Raw genomic sequence first — 20173 nt, forward strand, 5'->3', positions numbered from 1 at the left:
ACTGAGCGCCGGTGATGGTAGCTTGAGCTAAAGCCGGGGTAATTATAGCAGCGCTTTGTATCCTCTGGCAAAAGTGCTTTATAAATCCAGCTATTATTATTTCATCACCTGACCTCACAATTAAATATCTAAACATTGCAGAACTTGAACACTTAAAGATAAATTCCAGTATTGGTAACGATCTCAAAATGACTTTTTACAGAATCTAATATAATGACCACCCAAGTGTCTGGTTGTATGAATAAAAAATATGTGCCGAAGGATTCTGGAAGAAATTGTGTAATTGCTGAGAAACAAGCAAAATAAGCGCGATTCGGTCACTTCCGTCGGGTCTTTATTCCAACAATAATGATACACTGTCCCACGTGTTCCTATCTGTGTTGGTGATCTTCAGTGTGAACATTTTTCAGCATAGATTTCAAGATTTCACAAAGTTCAGTTTATGTAACTGTACCAGATCTAGATCCTCGATGATATACTGACAATTAAGCCTTGTTTTACAGACTTTCTCATGAAATCAGTGTTGACTGCAACTACTGGAATTTCTCCTTAAATATCTAAAACATGGCAGAACTTGAACACTTAAAGTATGTTCATTTTCTGGTGGGGTCGACTAACTTTTTAGCACCACGGTAGCTGTTCTTCCAGTCACCCTGCATAATAAGACAATGTTATTATCACTCTGCTCTAAATAATAAGGAAGTTCAGGGTTCCAGTTTGACAAGTCTTTGGTATGATTCGACTAAGGATCAAATCCGATGGCCTGCTGTTCTTATGGCGGGCAATCTAACCACTGAGCCACCGTAGCCTGGATAGTTCTTTATAATCAAGAAAGGGTAAAGTGAATGGGGTACAGGGAGAGGGCATGCAGATTGGAAATTTGCTTGTGAATAAAATATTTAATAAAAGAAAGAGTTCGGGAGATGAGGGGCTGGTATTTTAGAAGATGCCATATTAAAAAATTGTTTCAAAGTACAAGTTTAATGGGTGTTGCATAAATATTTTGATGTCTTGCATTCTTGCAATAAATTTCAAATTTTTTATGCACTGCTTGTAACAAGGAATGTGAACTGATATGCTCCAGCTAGAATTGACCCATCAATCTTGAAATTTCAACAAAATTTGAAATTGATTGCAAATATTTTGTTGTAATTATTCCAAGTGTGATGTCGATCTGTATGTGTTCTATCTTCCATTGAGACTGTAAGGAGGGTTTTTTTTTCATTGTGTACTGTCACTTCTTTCTCATTCATACACAATCCACAAGTCAACAGCCTTCAATATTATTTTTTGTTGCAATTTTTAAATCTAAACTGCAAACTTCATAGAATGCACATGGTGACCCTACACTGCACTCGGTACAATCAAATTGCCATGATTTTGTGACAAATCGATGAAATACAAACTTTCCTAAGAAGTTTACGCTTTTCGGTGACCAATTGTCATGAAATTTTATTACATCAATTTGATGCAACATAATGTTGGCCACTTGGGTAAGGATTGTAATTCCAAATCTGGGACTACAGACTGATGTTTTTTCTATAATCTGTATTTTTGACAGTTCACCAATGTGATGTGCATTACCTCTGTTTGGAGTGCCGTTTCTTCCCCTTCACACCATACTCTCTGGTTATTAATGAATTGTGTATTCTTGTACATCTATCTCCTGAATTTATCTCAAAAGTTTCTTACTCTAAATCTATGTTTCTTCATGTGTGTGTTTTAATGTGAGATATCATCGGTTTGCCGTGCACCTTTTTACTAATGTTCTCTTCTTCTTGTATGAAAAACTAATCCAAGGAATAATTTTCGATTTCATGCACATAGATGTTTTTCTTCTGTCCATTTTTTAATGTTATGTGGGATGATCAAGGTATTTGTAAATTCTTTGATCCCATCTGGGGACCAATAAAAAATGTGTATTTGGGACTTGCGCTTGATTTTTTTAATTGTCTGAACCAGTTTCTTCTTCAATGATACCTCCATCTTGGTTTACTTGTATACTTTTTGATGGTGAAAAAGTTTGTCGGTTCATCAGGGTTGTTTTATTAAATGTTAATTGTTGAGTTGGATTTAGAGTCATGCTTAAACTCTGACGGACATTTAAAATACAAAGTGTAATCTGAGTAATGCAAGCCTGCTGAACATTACCTGAAAATAATATTTCAGCTTCTATAATATATTGAAAGCCTATATTATGTAAGATTTTTTTTATAAACATTAAAAAAAGATGTTTTACATTTTAGCTTTTCTCCAATACCAACTTAATTAAACACTTCGCATTATGTTTAAGCCCTAGTTAATATTCATGTACGTGTAATATTCTTAATGTGTGTTGAAGGTCTAATATTTCCTTTTTACCTTTACTTGTACTAGCACAAAAATATATTGAAATTATACTCCTCACTGCTTTTTGCGTAGTATTGCCAATGCAGTATTTTATATTCCAAGCTACTGTTTTTCATGTCATATTTTTTTTTACTTAACCCAGTTGTTCCCCAATGTTAGAACAATCTAAATTGTGTAGAATTTCATCTTTGCTGCCAACAAAAAACAAAACAAACAGAAAACCCCACCTAAAATGCTGTATTCTACAATTGTTAATATTCAATCTCATTTACATCAAGCCTCATTAAAGTCAGTATTTAAAGGGAAATGAAACCTTTGAAACAAGTGAGCTTGTATAGAAAGAAAAAAATTAAATCAAAGAAACTTTGAGAAAATTCCGACAAATAATGAGAAATTTATGAGCATTTGAATATTGCAATCACTAATGCTATGGAGAATGGAGATCCTCCCATTGGCAATGTGACAAAGTTGTGTGATGTCACATGTGCACTATTTTCCTTTGATGGACGATAAAATACCCCCAAAATATATCTTTTTGCTCTTTCTTATAGTGATACAAACTATCCATAATGTATCTTTGAAAATCTGTATTACATGCCCTCCTATAGAAAGAAAAAAAGATCTACTGATAAATATGATAAAAGAGACAGTTTATTAAAGTGAAATATATAAAAAGCATAATGGGATTGTTGTTCACATATGACATAACAAATCTTTGTTGCATTGCCAACAGGAGGATCTCCATTGCAGTAATGATCTAAACTTCAAATGCTCATAACTTATTATTTGTTATTTTTTTCTCAAATTTTTGTTGATGTGTTTCTTTGATTTTTCTTGTTCCAAAGGTTTTATTTTCCTGTAACTCTTTAAAAGCCATTGGCAGCTATAGTTGCCCATAGCTGTCTAGTGCCATTTGCAGCTATAGTTGCCCAAGTAACTTTTTGTTGGTTTAACCAATTTTACAGCCAGAAAATCAGCACCATATTCTGTGTTTATGTTGTTATATTGGCAAGGAATTCACAATTGATTTTGTCATATAAAAACCTATTTATCCTGCAAACCTACAATATTTAAGCAAATTTTCAAAAACAAAAGGAACATGTTTTTATGTCAATTATAGGAAGGGGAATCCAACATTCCATTAAACCCTGGAATAAATTTTTGTGAAGTCTACAGTCCAGCCTAAGTCCCGGCTTTACTTGTGAGAAAACCACCCAATGTCTTGTACTCTGAACTCAGATTCAACTGAACCTGTGGTCTCTAATTGTGGTTCAAGTATGGAAAGCCAAATGTGGCACAAATATCTAATCCTACTTAGAGGTTCAGTTCATCTGCACATTTAGCACTCCAACCGTCAAAAAAATATTGGGATGATATCTGAAATCCCTTTGTTCACTATCAAAGCATGGATGGAGGATGAGAACAGTAATATAGTATGCATTATATGTAAACAAAGCGTTGATATTTTTGGCTTCCCATAAGTTTAGCATTTATAGTAGACCCTGGCTTGAATCATATCAGAGTTCAGAATACAGGTCAATGAGTTTAACTGCTAAATTAGTGCAATGACAATGAATTTTGACAGAAAATGGTTTAAAATGATTCAGAGAAAAAAAATCGTTGATATGCAATAATATTTGTGATTGTATACAGCTGACATACTTCAACCTTTGTGCAAATTAATCTGTCATCTTTTATTGGATTTTTTCTCTCTAATTCATCGAAATATTCTCCATGAAGTTCTGACATTTATTGAATTGTAAATAAATGCAATTTTGTATAGAATCCTGTCAAAGTCCATTTTCTGCAACTAATTTGACATAGTAATTTGGTATATACCTACTTTATTGTATACTAATAGACTTGCATATGTACCCCAGCAATATACTTGTTTTAATAAAGTAACACTTGTATGACTTCTATCTCGCAAAGTTACACTTAAAGGACAAGTCCACCCCAACAAAAACTTGATTTGAATAAAAAGAGAAAAATTCAACAAGCACAACACTGAAAATTTCATCAAAATCGGATGTAAAATAAGACAGTTGTGGCATTTTAAAGTTTCGCTTATTTTCAGCAAAATAGTTATATGAACGAGCCAGTTACATCCAAAGGAGAGAGTTGATGACATCACTCACTATTTCTTTTGTATTTTATTATATGAAATATATAACATATTTTGATTTTCTCGTCATTGTCATGTAAAATGAATTTTCATTCCTCCCTAAACACGGGGAATTCCATTATTTTAACATTTTGTGCTTCAGGCAAGGAGGTCCTAATCGTCAAATTCGTAAAAATTGAAATATTGTATAATTCAAACAATAAAAAACAAAAGAAATAGTGAGTGAGTGACATCATCGACTCTCTCATTTAGATGTAACTGGCTCGTTCATATAACTATGTTGTTGGAAATAAGCAAAACTTTGAAATGTCATAACTTTCTTATTTTACATCCGATTTTGATGAAATTTTCAGCATTGTACTTGTCTGATTTTTCTCTATTGATTCAAATCAACATTTTTCTGAGGTGGACTTGACCTTTAAATATGCTTGCTTTTGAGAGCATTATGCATTATATCAGGGTAACAATGATCAAGCATACTATATCCATGCATTTTCCTGCCATGAATTTCCTTAATGTGAATACACTATTTGATGATTATTCCCTTTGCTACCCCATATTATATTGAAACATATTTATACAATTTATAGTGCTACACATATAACCGAGCGCATTATATATTCTTCCTCTTATTTCCATTAGTTTAGACACGTAGACAGACTATTGGTTTTACTTTATTTTGTTTCATGACATTCTTCATGAAATTATTAGATAATCATTAGATCATTAAAGTGCAGAAAATGTTTTTCTCTGTTTTCATGAAGCATTTACTTTATTATACTGCATATCTTGATAATTTTTTTTTATAGTCACAATTAAATTTTCCCCTAAGATATTCAATCAAAGTAAGTAGAGCTTGTGCCTCAATGGCATTAGACTTTAACGAGTCTGAAGATATTACAATTGAATTATTTGATTTGACTAAAAATGCAAAAATATTGACATTTGTCAGTCATTTCCAACATGGAAGAATGCTGATTAATTCAAGTTTGTAGAAGAGTAGAGAAGCACTTTGAATAATAAAAAAACATGATGAAAATACATAATGAATTCTATCCTTACTTATATTATATTTATATTTGTGATGAGACCTCGATATTATTTTTTTAAAGTTGGACCTTAATTATAAAACATATAATACATTATAAAGAGTGTTAAATCATTTCGAATAGTATTTATAGTTTTTAAGTTAGTGCAGATAACACAGTAGTAGTGGAAGAAGTAGTAATGGTAGTATTTGTAGTAGTAGTAGTAGTAGTAGTAGTAGTAGTAGGAGAAGAAGTAGAAGTATCAGTAAATATTGTCCCATTGTACTGTAGTAATCATATGAAATACATGACACAAAACCTAACCCTTTCAGGTGATTCATGTAAAAGTTGTTCCTAAAGTTATGAATAATCTTACAAATTAATAGAATGCATGCTGAAATGCCAGCCTAAAGTTTTTATTATTATCAATGAATTATGAAAAAAAATTAACAATTTTAAATTATATTAAGACAAAATTTACTTTGCCTTGAAAATATGTTTCAACAGTATATAATATTACTCACTATTTACATACTCTAACGTTAGCCGATGCAATTCAGGCTAGCATTTGGCTTGCCATACTTCAGTTAGTCATAAGATTGTGCATAACTTTGGAAATTGCTTAATAAAACAGGCCCCAAAATCGAAATAGGGAACTACGCATCCAGGTATGTATTTGGGGTCAAGGATGAATTTTAATGAAATCCTAACATTAAGATTTTTGAAATACTAAGGTGAAACCTAGTTGTATATATGAACAGGTGAGTATTTCAAGAGGTAGAAACATTCCATTTTCTATGTGAGAAAGATTTGGAGGTCTGGGCTGGTATTCTGAAATTTATTTCGTCTTTGGCTTACAATATTGTGATTGCAGTAAGAAATTTTGAAAGTCATAAGTGCCAGATTTTAAGCCAATGGTGTACCTGATATCTGATCACTATGACAAGTAGAATAAAATGAAGGATAAAATATTATTTTTGAACACCAGCATAGGCTTTTCTTGGTATATGTAGATGGTTTAATCCTAACTGAGGTCTGAGAGGTTTGAAGAACCTAAAAAGTCTTGACCTCAAATTATGATCACAGAGCTCATATAAACACTTTACATCTTCATATTTTAACCCTTTTTCTAATTACAAAATTTATTAGGCCATGGGGGTTAATCAGGATACTTTTTTTTAAATCCTGTTTTGAAACATTGCTTTAATAGTGGGTGTGTGAAACACCTAAGTCCTGCCTCCTAGCACTCAATGGTTAGTGATTAATCACTAAATGAAATGGCCAATCAAGATCACCGTTGCATGCGCATTTTGCTCAGTAGATTGACTAGGAACCAATCAGAATTGTTCTTTCAAATTTAGGGATTAATTGCTAACCTTTGTGTTACGGGGCCCAGGATCACATTAGGTTTGATACTCATTCTTCTCTATTGTTTTTCGTTTTGTCACGCCTCTCTCTTGCAGACAACCATCGGACTTTCCGGCTGAAGCTTCCACAGATCTACCGCCAGCGGGACAACCTCAACCAGTCAGCCCCGCCAGAGGCAGATGGAGAAAGGAGCGAGAAGGACAGCCAAGAGGGCGCCGTCAATGGGCTCAGCCAGGGAGCAGGGTCGACGTCGACGACCACCGAACTCGAGAGCTCCATGCCGTTGCTGAGTCTGAAGGAAGTCCCATCCAACAATGACTTGCCTACGTCGTCGACCCAGTCAACGAAGTCGGTGCATTCGGATTCGTTTTCTGGGGGTGGTGGGGAACTTTGTTGCAAGCAAAGCACGGATTCTCTTCCTCATAGGTATACAACACATTTTGTGAAACCGGAAAGAAATCAAAAGGTTTATGCACTCTGGTCCGACCAAGAAAAAATTACCCTGAACAATGAAAGCATATTCTGGCATTAAAATGGTTTGACAAACTAGCATATTCATACCTACCAAAATGTATTTTTATAGGGAAAGTTGTGTATAATTAGTTTTTTAGTGTGCCCGAGATGTTCAAATTTCTGTAGAAAAGTTTGTTCAGTGTTCTGTATATACCCATCTCCCTGATTGATAAGATCCAATCCCATACTAAAATTTATAAACATGACAAATTGAAGCAAAGGCAAAGAAAATTGGCACATTAATTCATAAACCACTTGACTCACCTTGAGATGAATGTCAATCTCTTTTGAATGAATGGATTGGTTTAATAAAGAGTTTAGAGAAGAAAGAAATTAGATATGAAATACATTAAAGATTAATGTGTTATTTCAAAGAGTAAATTAGAAATATAATAGAGTAGCCTCTTTGAGGTTGTGATGTATGTATTGAAGAAACTGAATAATGCAAAGAAAATTTATCTTACAATGTGCTAGGGGTAATATTTCACACAGCGAATTGATGATGTTGTAACTGTTATACAATGATCAATCTTTTTGAAATTAGGTTCTATTCTGGGAAAAAAGGTTTGGTTGTAGGTCATATCTATAGGTGTGATATTCTGCTAGTAGGATGTAGAATTTCTCTTGCATAACACGCATTCCAATAATCAAATGACATAGGTAAAGGGAAATTTAGATAAGGCAAAGTTTTTTTGTACAAGGAATATAGGCAGGTTGATTTGTTTTTTGAGCATGTAAACTAAGTTTTAAGACGAGCCCAATGAATCACAAAGTTAGGTTTGTAATATCCATATCGTAGAGAGGGGCTTACTGTATTTCGGGTGAACAGCAATGGGGGGGGGGGTGGGTGGGTGAGTATGTAAACCCCACAGGAATTTCGGATTTTGTACTGCTGTCTATGTGAGAGGGTTGTTTCATAACCCCCCCACCATGTATGACAACAAATAAACTACTGTGGCTTCTGGGGGAAGGGCAAGTGCCTCATCACACTTTTCATTGGTTGCTAAATACAAAGTAATGGTAACAAGAAAGGGTCAAAAGAAAAAGAAAAAGGGTGGAAAAATAAATTGAAAGTATAATCTTACAAAATTAGCAATATTTATTCTTTACTCTTTCCATTCTTATAAAGGAGAAGGCTCATTACGTGATGCAAACGGTCAAAAAAAAAAGGTGGAAAAAAAAACCTTGAAAGCATAATCTTACAAAATTCACAATATTTATTTCTTTACTCTTTCCAATCCGACAGAGGAGAAGGCTCATTACGTGACGCAAACGAACACGAGACGAGCCTGACAGTGCACAACACCTTCCCAAGACATGCCCCACTGGTCAAGACGTGGTCCAATCAGACAGCTCGGAGTGGTGTCAGCATCCGACGGGCGTCGTCCTTAGAGACCACAGACAGCATCACAGCAAGAAAGATGCGCAACTCCTACCTAAGTGACCTTGGTAAGATCTGGTCAGATTAATGAGTTGATTTTCCTTCAGCAAGAATTTAATTTTGCCGCTCTCAACCCAGGTGTAGTACATTGATATATGATAGAAATGTACAGTGCATTTCTTGAAATGCTGCACAAAGAAAAGATGCACAACTCCTACCTTGGTGACCTTAGTAAGATCTGGGGGGTGTTTCACAAAGAATTAAGTATGACTTAGAGTCGCACTTAAATGTCTAGTTGCGCGCAGTATAAAAGGCATGACAGCATTGGTCAGATCATGCCAAGAGGACGCGCGCTACTGCATATTGATCAATAAGATTGCGCGTTGCATATCATGTACGTGTCGACATTTAAGTGCGACCTAAGTCATACTTAAATCTTTGTGAAACACCCCCCAGGTCAGATTAATACCCATGTACCTTAGATGATAGTTCTAGCGTGCTGCACTACACAAATCTTTGGAAGATTTTCTAAAAAGTATAATTGATTAAAAATCTGAACTTACCAAGTATCGTCAAGCGATGAGCTAAAAATTTACCTCATTTCCATGGTACATCAGTCTCAAAATTGATGATTTAAAACCTGTATCTCTTCAAGCGTTTTAAATTCACTGCTGATTTGAAAACATTGCAATTTCAAGTGTCCTGAATTGACAGACAAATTTCTATGAATTTTGCCTTGATGGTTTGTGTAGTGTAGCGTGCACGAACCATCATCACCTGAGGTAATAGCTGTATTTCTCTTCAGCAGTGAATTCATTTATATATTTTGATGCACTCAACCCAGGTGTAGTGAGTGTGATAGGTGTAGTATACCTTCAAATTTTGGTGCGCTGGGATGACCTTCAAGCTATGTAAATGATAAATGATCAATAGATTGCATTATTACCATCATCAACATTGTCATTGTCATCATCATCATTGTCATCATCATTTATAAATATTCTAGGCCTCTGTACTAAACCTTAAGTTTGATAAAAGAATTGTAATAATGAGAATAATAGATACAAAGCAAAGCCCACTTGAGTCAGAAAGTCTTTGCCAGTTTTATGTCCGACTGTTTCCTTGTCTGCAACAATGATCCTACATCTATACAATAAAGTAATTTCCTAACCTTCATGTACTTTGCGTACCGAAGGTTGACTATATATCAAATTGACTAGCATACCAAAGATAATGTAATCAAGTTATTATATTTCATTATTGAAACATGGAATCTGTAATTCCAATACCATATATATTCCATGTCACCACAAAAGAATTCAAATCTGAATTCATACACAAGATTTCTGCTTCAGTGTTAGAGGGGTTAACAGATTTTATGAAAAACTAATATCATTAACGAGGGGGACGGGAGAAAAAAAGCCAATCTCTATGCTGATGTAACTATATGGTTGTCCGAGATGGAATACGTATAAAATGTCATTTTTCCATTGGCATTGGTGTTTAACCAAGCTTCAACTTGCCGCAAGGCGTGACCAATCATTGAAATTGCATGAAAAATGCAAACGTTGCATCCATATTGACTCGATAGGATGGCATTGGACATGAGAGGCACAGAGAGGGAGGGAGAGAGAGAGAGAGAAGAGAGGGAGAGGGGGTGAGAAAGAGGGGCGATGCAGAGGACTTTACGGCAACTTCAAGGTGAAAAAACTTTCCTAACTCAGTCGCTGAAAGAAAATGGAACTGAAGTCTGATTGTGATGTCATCAAATTTCTTGAAAAAGAAATGAGAGGGTACAAAAGAACCGAGAGAGAGGGAGAGAGATAAGCACAACAAAAAGGGGAAAGGAGAGTTGGGGGTAAAGAGAAAGATTACAGTATTTATTTATAAATAAAAAGTGAAGGGGGTAGGGTAGCCAGAAAAGACATATCCTGTAGTCAACAATCCATAAGCTTGGTTTAATTTTTATTGTAAGAGATTAACGGATTAAGACCGCAATTTCACAGGATGAAGTTGAGAAAGGGACATTTATTAGAGGGGTATGCCAGGCTGAAAATAATATGATTTGAACAGAGTAAGAAAAATCAGACAAAACACTGAAAATTTGATCAAAATGGGAATAACAAAGTTATGGCATTTTAAATATTTGCATTATTCTGGTGAAACAGTTCTAGGCATGTCTTCATGAATATTCAATGAGCAAAATCATGATGTCATATCACCACTTGTTCTTTTGTATTTTATTATATGAAAGTAGGTTTATTCAAATTGTTTCCCTTCAAGAAAAAAAATATTGGAATAACAACTGCTTAAGTGCATTACATATTCATTCCTACAATTTATTTCATTTCAAGGGAGACACATTATTCAGACATGTATGAAAAAATTCAACTGTTATGATTTCATGTAATAACAAGAAAAGGGAATTGGGGATCAAATGAATATACATGACGATGTGCAATACATTGCTAAAATTTGAAATTCCAATACTTCCCTTATTTGTCATCAGAATTTGATGAAATTTCCAGCATTTTGCTTTGTGAATTTTACTCTATTTAATTAGATATAAATATTCTCAGCCCAGAGAATCGCTTTATTAGACTTATTTTCTTCTCTAATATTCTTTAATTCCTAAATATTCACAAAGCCCTGGTAGATTGATAGTAATAAAGTGGACTTTTTTTTAGTCAATTGCAATCTTAAAACTTTTTAAATGAGAATGCTTCAGTTACCTACTTGTATCTGTGAATAGGTAATGCATATATTTCCCCTTTTTTTAAGAGGTGGAAATATATTTGGCCTTTGAGAGTAGACATTTTCATACCTAGAACCCTCATTTGTTAGTTTTCACATCATCTCGTGGCAAATTTCCATACATATCAAAGCAAGCAGCCTTGTTTGCTAATGAGACGTCATGTTCCAATGCCTCCGCTATGGTTGTCATTGCATCCTGTTTGGCGCCCTCCTGCATGAATAGGTGGCAAAAACCATGGACGCCACAATTAGTGAGGCATCACGAACCTCAAATTTGAAGTGGAGTTTTAGCTGATTAGAAAGTGATATAAAAAGAAGGTTGTATTCTGGGCAAGGTAGGGTTGCCTTGATGTTCACAAGGACGTGTGCAGTAGTTCAAAAGTTTGCAGAATAAGAGTGTTTGTAAATTCATGCACAAAAATGGATCAACGGCAATTCATTGTTTAGTAGTTTATAATTCATTTATGAATGAGGATGCATATATGCCAATAACCCTTATTTCTCAAAAATATAATCTGCGAGGAGTTCTTGATATTGAAGCTTTTTTGAGCTTCATATTTACATACCTATGCTAAGACTTGTAACCTGGCTTCGGGACATCAGAAATATGCTGTTTCACTAATGTTTTACCACATATAATACTTATATATATAATTCAATGTTAAATAGCAATAGTACTAATGTAAATATGGATATAAAGAGCGCACACACCATTCAAATATGCTCATGGTGCTAGTCCAGCAACAGTTCATGTGTAATTTTATTTTAAGAAAGAAAATAAAACATACAAAATTTGCCTAAATTGCACGATGCTTATGTCATAGTTCAGTGATTTTTAATCAGACTCTATTTAAAGCCATTTATCTACTATTTAATGATTTGAGGAAATATCAATATGAATACAACTTTAAATGGCTAACTGCACATTACACAGAAAAGGGGTCATATATGAGTGTGAACATCCATGGGTAGAATGGCTCCAATGTCAGTGTGAACACAGCCTTACTGGATCCGATAACTGTGGACACTACCGATATAGGTCAAATATTAGGCATCAAATAAGATGCTGTCCCTCTTGGGGCAGGAGGAAAACAAATATTTTCTGCTCGAGGAAACTGACCACTCATCCACGCATGGTCAGTTCTTCAGTAGAAACACTGACCAGTCAGAATATTAGATGTAGGTCAATGCATGACTATCCAGATACAGACATCTTATTGTTTGGGGAGGGAGGGGATTCGGTAAACTGTTTGTAAAGATATATGTAAGGAAGGGAACAGAATTATCAAGTTGATCATGGGGGCATTTTTTGCATATTTATTTATTCATTTATTTATTTATTATTATATTTATTTATTTCTTCAATTAATTAGTTTAATGTTATTAAAGTTATTTATATGTATTGATTGATTGATCGATTGTTCAATCATTTATTCATTCATTCATTTTACTGTTAGATGGATTGATGATTTCATCTATCTATCTGTTCCCATTCATTAATTCATTAATTCATTCCTTTGTTCATTCATTTGTTAATATATTTATTTTCTTATTTATCAATTAATTTATTTTTACTATTCATTATCATTTATGGATATTTTTTGGGTGGAAGAGGCTGCCCTCTCTGTCCTTGCTGCATCTAGGCCTTGGATGGATGGTGGTGACTGGAGCATTTGTGATTCGGTGTGATCTTTTCATTAAAAGAGAGTGTGTGATCATTAGACCATATCGGTCAAAATTTCTCTCTACTTGCTTTCAAAAGGCTTCTTGTTGAATACTTAGTTGTATTAACTAGATAGAATTCAATTCTTGCACTCTTTTAAGTTACATATGTTGGATTAAGTGGTAGGAACTGTTTCCTTCCATAGATTTTGTGATGAATTTGAAAAATGTGCCAAGATCAATTCCAGCTATAAAAAAACAGGCTTTGTGTTTAGGTGCAAAAAGGCAACCCAGAACAACAAAATTAACCATCAGGGTCATATACCTCAAACTGTCTTACAAACACAGAATAGAATATATAAGAATATAGTAATCATGTGTGGAACAAATTACAGACATGCCTACTGAGTAAGGCTCCATATCAGAACATAAGGATATGACATGTATCCAGTTGACATAGAGGAATTCCATGAGAGACAATGGAATGAAACTGAAATTGGGGGTGCTGTTTTCTCCAACAGGAAACTTTGCAAAGAACCTTCCCTCGGCAGCGTCGGACTCCGATCTGGCGAGGTACCGGCAGCTGCGCAAAGACGTATCAACCCACAGCCTGCGGAGCTTGGACGAACATCCCTTAGATAGTGGCCTTAATGAAGACAATCGGGAGGACTCCAGTTCCTCCTCGGCGGTCACCAAGAAGATCCTCAAGCCGGTCAGAGACGCAACACAAGTCGTCGGCAACAGAGTGACCCAGGTTAGTTGATCGGGGGTGGTTGGTGGGGCGAGGGAGGCCAAGGAAGGTCTGGGAAAACCAAGGGAGGGTTGGTTGGTGAAGTTTTGGGGGAAAATGGAGCATGATACCTGACGTTTTGCAGATACTCTAATAGCAACCTTGCAACCTTTTGTGTCTTGTATTCAGAACATCCAGAACAATGTTCCCTGTATGTATTTGGTTGTGGTGATGATTATACGGATACTGATTATGCTGATATATTAAGTAATGGCAGTTATAATTGTGGGGAGAGTGGTGATCATTAGGATGTTTATTTATTTGTGGCATGTGGTGATAGCAGTGATTTGATGGTGATAATGATGATATGATGATAAAAATGATGATGTGATGATGATGATGATGATGGTGATGATGATGATGATGATGATGATGGTGATGATTGTAATGATGATGTGATGATTGTGATGGTGATGATTGTGATGATGATGATGATATCACAATGATTATGATTACCAACAGTGCTGCTCAATATCAAGGTATTATAAAGGAGGTCATTACTAGGCCTATGAGGCTTGAAAAAGTTTGTGATGATCAGGAGAGGACACAACATTTGCACCTGCGACACTCCGGTCTTAATATGTCAGAGGGCGTGGGGTTAGAGTTAGGATTTTAATAGAGTTTTTGGTTTAGAATAATCTAAAGATACGGATGAGGGTTTATCTAGTTTTGGAGGTGAGGTTTTATGTCTGGCTTAATGTGCAGATGTGCCATCGGAGCAATTGTCGCCAGAGCAAATGTCATGGAACCGATCAGGAAGGTGATGTACAATGACAGAATATACTAAGGATGATGACGATTGAATGATTTCCGCACAACAAAGCAACCTGGCAATGAAGTAAAACAGTAGAACACCTTATTGAATATGATATCGTGATCTCTGTATCAAATATTGCTCAGGAGTCTCTTTCAAAGGTCGTGTCTTCACATTCGGAAATGTTGTTGATCTTGTTTGGTCACCTTGCTGGATGTTTACCTGAAGAGGGGGTTGTATAACCACTTGAATTCTTGTAAAATTGAATATGATAAGCTCCTGTTAGGCTCACTTACAGGAAATATTTTTTGAGCTTTAGTATGAGAATTACCCCACAGAGAAGTATTTGGTGACATTTTCCAGATAATGCATTAATTATAACCAACTTATAGTCGTTTGAAATTGAATGTCACAACATATCGTCATCCTCGATTATTAAATGTTCATACCTTGTTTTCCTGAATTCTACATGGGAATCTCCATTAGAGAGGAATCATTCACATTGCCAAGTGTGACCTAAAGAGGGCAGTATATCCAACTTGTATTTTTATTGAGTTGATTCATATCTACTGCAGATAGAAGTGGTAAATGGCAAACTTTGATCAACAGAGGACAGTTTTCAAAAAACTGTTTCTACAGACATTGAGCAAGTGAGACGACAGCAAACATGTGATGACATTTAACTAAAGAGGGCAGCATTCAAGACTATCAATAGCTGACGATGAGTATATAGGGCTAAAGAATAGCTTGCCCTCTGTATGGAATGAGGCAGTGAAGGGGTATTCTACTTTTACTTGAACCATTTAAAATTGCCATCAAATCTAGAGAAACTAACTAAAATAATTGAATCTAAGGTTAGTGAAGTGAATGCATAACTGTTTTATGAAATGAAGCAAAACTTTAAAATGCCATAACTTTCTTATTTTACATCCGATTTAGGTGGAATTTTCAGTGTTACGCTTGTTGGATTTTTCTCTTTTTATTCAAATCAAGTTTTTGTTGGGGTGGACCTGTCCTTTAATATTCCATGATGGTGCTACTTCCATGATTTATGAAATATGCCACAACATGTAATATGTGGTTTCCTAATTAAGATTAATTTTCTGTATTTAAAGAAAATGATTGAAATTGCAATTGTTGGTGATTGCAATTACATGTACATGCAATCACAATCCCATAAGGGGGGGGGGTATTCTGGACATTCTTTTCTCAATATTTCATCTTTTCTCAGAGACAGAATCTGCATTCTGGTGGATATCATAACTTTTGCCGTAATTGTCGTAAATTTGTTTCTTTTTCTAAAGCGTTCATGAAATAATACACAAATTCATGAATGAGCATAATCCCATTCTTAGCAAAATTATGATAAAATTCATGACCGGTCTGGCATTCATAAATGTTGTCATTTATTTTAGGAATACATTATAAAGATACCACAAGCGCACAATAATATTGTTTAGTTTGTTGTTTAAGTGTCACTCTTCATCGGTGGCTATTTTAAAAATATTTTTTTCATGCTATAAGTAGTTAGACCTTACATACTAATTCCCCCTTTTTATATCTCTCCTTTTTCTCTCTCTTTTCTAAAAATCTTCAGCTTTCTGTCTTTTTATAAAATTAATCAACATTAACTTTTGTACATCGTTCTCTATAAACAGTCTGTTACTCTTAATTCTATATACAGCAGGGACAAGAAATAGCAGACAGAAAACATACTTTAACATTTCTTCCAACTCAAAATGTTAAAATTTCATATTCATCAAATATACAGTCCAATCGTAACATATGTATCGGAGACACTGATAAACAGAGTATGTGTTGATAGTAATACTTGAAATACTCCTCTCTTAGTTTGATCCCAAGGGGGCAGTATGACAGTTTATAGACCTGAGGATGTAATTTGAGTCTCTAGCCTTGATGAATCAGGGATTTAATGTGAGATGGCGGGATGATTGTGCGGTGTGACTAATTACCACACCCTATTCTATTACTCAACTACATCAGACTGAATTATGGGTAGAATGTTGCTGAGAAATTTGTACTTCATGTTTGATTTTCATCTCTATAGGTGACGCAAATTAAGATAGCAATGATGCACCTGTGAATGTCATGAAATTATATTATTCGTCTGGTAGTAGAGTGGCTGCATGGCAAGCAGTACTTTGGCAAGTTTAAATCCTGCATAATCCATTTTTTTTCCTTTTCTGGTAAGGGAAAGACATCACCCCACTGAGATTTTTCTTTACTTCATGTTTGATTTTCATCTCAGTATAGCGCATAAAATCAAGAAAAGAGCAAAGAATGTACATGTACCTGCCGGTGGAACACCACAAATTTTATCCATGGAGTCGCTGCCCAACAAGGTGTTTAGAACGATTAGATATCCTTGTCCAAATATTTTTCTCTCATTTCTATCTCGGAACAAACGGGCAATCGTCGTATTATTGAGTTAAGCCCAAAATGACTTGAAAGTTTTATAAACAGAATTCAACATCCCTATGGATGGTAATTTTAAAGTCACTGATAGTTTGCTCAGGACATGATAACTGCAGTGTCTATGCTGATTCACTGGTGTGGTTGGAATTCTTTTAACAGGGGGAGGGGAGGGTAATATTTTGAACCTGTCACCTCAGCTACACACATCTCTGTGTTATATTCCAACAAGTGTCACCAGTGTCTTCACTCATCTCTTTGATAAGAGCTTGCATGTTTACAAGCTGTTGGCAGTGCGAGAGGAATGTAATGAATCTTTTGTCAGGGGGGGGTACCTCTCATTCCCGGTGATATGCCTTGTTCTTCCTACCATGAACATACTACCATCATTGAACCAAACAAGCTTCTTTTACTCTGAGGGGAGGTGTCATTTATATTCCTGATTTTCCTGTTTATACATGTATGTCACTGTATTGCTACAATTTGGTATATATTTTCTTGCAAGTCACTTGTTGGAGTCTAGGAATTCACATTTTTGTCTCTTCGGGGGGGGGGGGATCCCGCACACCCCTCATATTCCCCAATACCTCTCTCCATGCATGCCACTGGTGGTGGGAGGTGCCGCATCCGCATTCGCACATCTCGTGCCGACAAGAGAGGGCTAGCCGCCCACGGTGATGAATAAATAACGCCGGTCTCTAGCTGGCGGTGTTTGTCTCCGCACATGAATTATAGATGGCAAGTGCGGCATGTGAATCAGCGGCAGACAAGCCGAGGAAAGAAAAGCATCGAGATATCGCCTTGTATCACAGGTGCTACCCTCAAGATAAACAGAATAGGAATGAAATGTGAGAGGTTAAGTAGATTATGAATAAGAGATTAATTATTCATCACGTACATTGCACCAGAGAGAGCAAAAAAACAACAACTATTGAACGACATAGAAACAAAATGGATCTGGGGGATGTTTCACAGAGGTTTAAGTTTGATTTAACTCATTTTTTTAATTGCTTGCAGTTAAAATGCATCACCACATTGGTTATTAGTTCATAGTGGCTGCACACTCCTGTATAATTATCACTGATGTTGTGCGTTAAATACTGTGGTCATACTGTGGTCCCTCAGATAGGACATTAAATGGAGGCCCCGTGTAGAGGAGAATCGCCATCTTTGCACGTTAAGAACCCACTGCACTATTCGAATAAGAGTAGGGGGAAACCCCGGTGTAGTGGTCCACCTGCATTGCCCCAACCAGTTATCGGGAGGAGAGACCTGCAGGTCACAGTTCCGTGTGCGCGCCCTTGTAGGCGACCCAGATTGGCTGGCTCCTCCAATGCGCCTTTGAATGTCTTTGACAGATACATGGCGCTATACAAATGCTGTGCATCATCATCATCATGTTTGTGTTTGAGCACAAGTTTAAGCCACCCTTAACTCTGTAAAACTCAACCTTGGCTCACAGCACATGATATAAAATACATTTAATACAAATGAAAGTCAATATGATTGACCGATGGCTTCCTGAAACTCCAAAGCCTCTATTGCTAAGTTTGGTTTAACTTAGACCATTGTCTATTTAAACTCTCTGCTAAAATTATGGGAAGTACTCTACATCAAAGGTTTGTTTAGAAACATTGTTTCTTTCTCTTAGTTTGCTCTTTCCTGATGCTTTATTGGTGAAGAAAACATGAATTGAAGTTATTATTTCCTGACAGTTATGAATGATTTGAGTGTCCTGTGAGATGATAGATTGAATCTATACTGTTAAAGATTTATGTCACAGCTGGCTATCCATGGTTAGACCAAAACTTTAGACCAGAGCTTATAATTGGACCTGAGTTCAGAATACTGGCCATTGGATTGAGGGGAATCTTAGATTTCAGAAGTGACTCTGTTCATATGTGTCAAACAATATCTTGAGTCATGAACAAATTCTCACTTGTAAAAAAACATTAATTGCCAGTCATGTCACCTGGTAAGTGTTTCATAAAACTGTTGATAAAGTTATGCACAACTTTACGCACGACTGGAACATGTTCAAGTCATAAATCATTTACATAGGGATCTCATGTAGCACAATCTAAAAAGGATCACCAGTCGTGCATAAAGTCATTCGTATCTTACGAACAGCTTTATGAAACACCAACCTGATCTTTCCTTTATTACATGTAGAATTGAATATCACAGATTGGTTTACCAGGCAAGCCTTCATAATGTATTCTCTTCTTTAATACAACTAATTGAGTACTTATCCTATTAAATAAGACGAAAGGTCATTTGCGAAAGGCCGCTCTAGAGCTAATTACAAAATTGCTTATTTTTACATACTTTTGAACACTCTCATAGAAGGATGTCAGTCTACATAAGCAGCAATGTTTTATTTGTTATTCAATAGTGACATGCAATTTTTATAAGTGACCTTTTGTGGGAGGGTCTAAAATTAAATGCTTGTTTGTAATCATGTATGCTTCATTGACTTTAATCTAATAAAGTGATATTTTAATTGTCAGTTGTTATTTCTACCCTCCTATTTTTTTTATACAACAGACTTGGATCACTTTCATGATTGATGGTATAATTTCATACTGCATACTGTAATGCTCATGGTTTATTTATTTATCTTTATTTTTTCAAAAGGAATCAGGATTGAACTTAGTTAAAAAAAAATCTGTATTGTAATATGTCCTGTCAACTTGAAAATTTGAAATAACCCTTTCTGGGGGCTTGCTTCCTGATATCAAGTTTTCTTGGTGAATTTAATTTTTGAGTTTGAATTGCATGAATCACTTGTTGGTATGTAGGGCAAATTTTGGCAAATTTCACTTTGTCAAATATAATGTTTTTTTAAAGGTATGTATGAAATCTGAGGAACTGGATTTTTTTAGGGGCTTGTAAGATGTACATTTCAGTATGTTTGGTCCATCATTTAGATGTATCAATACTATGTTCAGTTCCAAAATTCTGTTTTCATGTTGTTGAGGATTTCCCATGAGATGTAAAGACAATTTAGTGTGGT

At 35.4% G+C, this 20173-nt stretch overlaps 1 protein-coding gene across 1 annotated transcript in view; it reads left to right on the forward strand.

Moving 5' to 3' along the window:
* LOC121426009 (potassium voltage-gated channel subfamily H member 2-like) overlaps positions 1-13958 on the forward strand; it is a 95709-nt gene extending 81751 nt beyond the window's left edge. The window contains exons 6-8 of the mRNA XM_041622138.1: positions 6966-7296; positions 8630-8832; positions 13702-13958. Coding sequence (XP_041478072.1) covers positions 6966-7296; positions 8630-8832; positions 13702-13943 — 776 coding nt within the window. The 3' untranslated portion in view covers positions 13944-13958. The remainder of the gene's footprint in view (positions 1-6965; positions 7297-8629; positions 8833-13701) is intronic.
* The last annotated feature ends 6215 nt before the right edge of the window (positions 13959-20173 follow it).

This window comes from Lytechinus variegatus, chromosome 13 (genome assembly GCF_018143015.1).
Source record: "Lytechinus variegatus isolate NC3 chromosome 13, Lvar_3.0, whole genome shotgun sequence".
Classification (NCBI taxonomy): Eukaryota; Metazoa; Echinodermata; class Echinoidea; order Temnopleuroida; family Toxopneustidae; genus Lytechinus; species Lytechinus variegatus.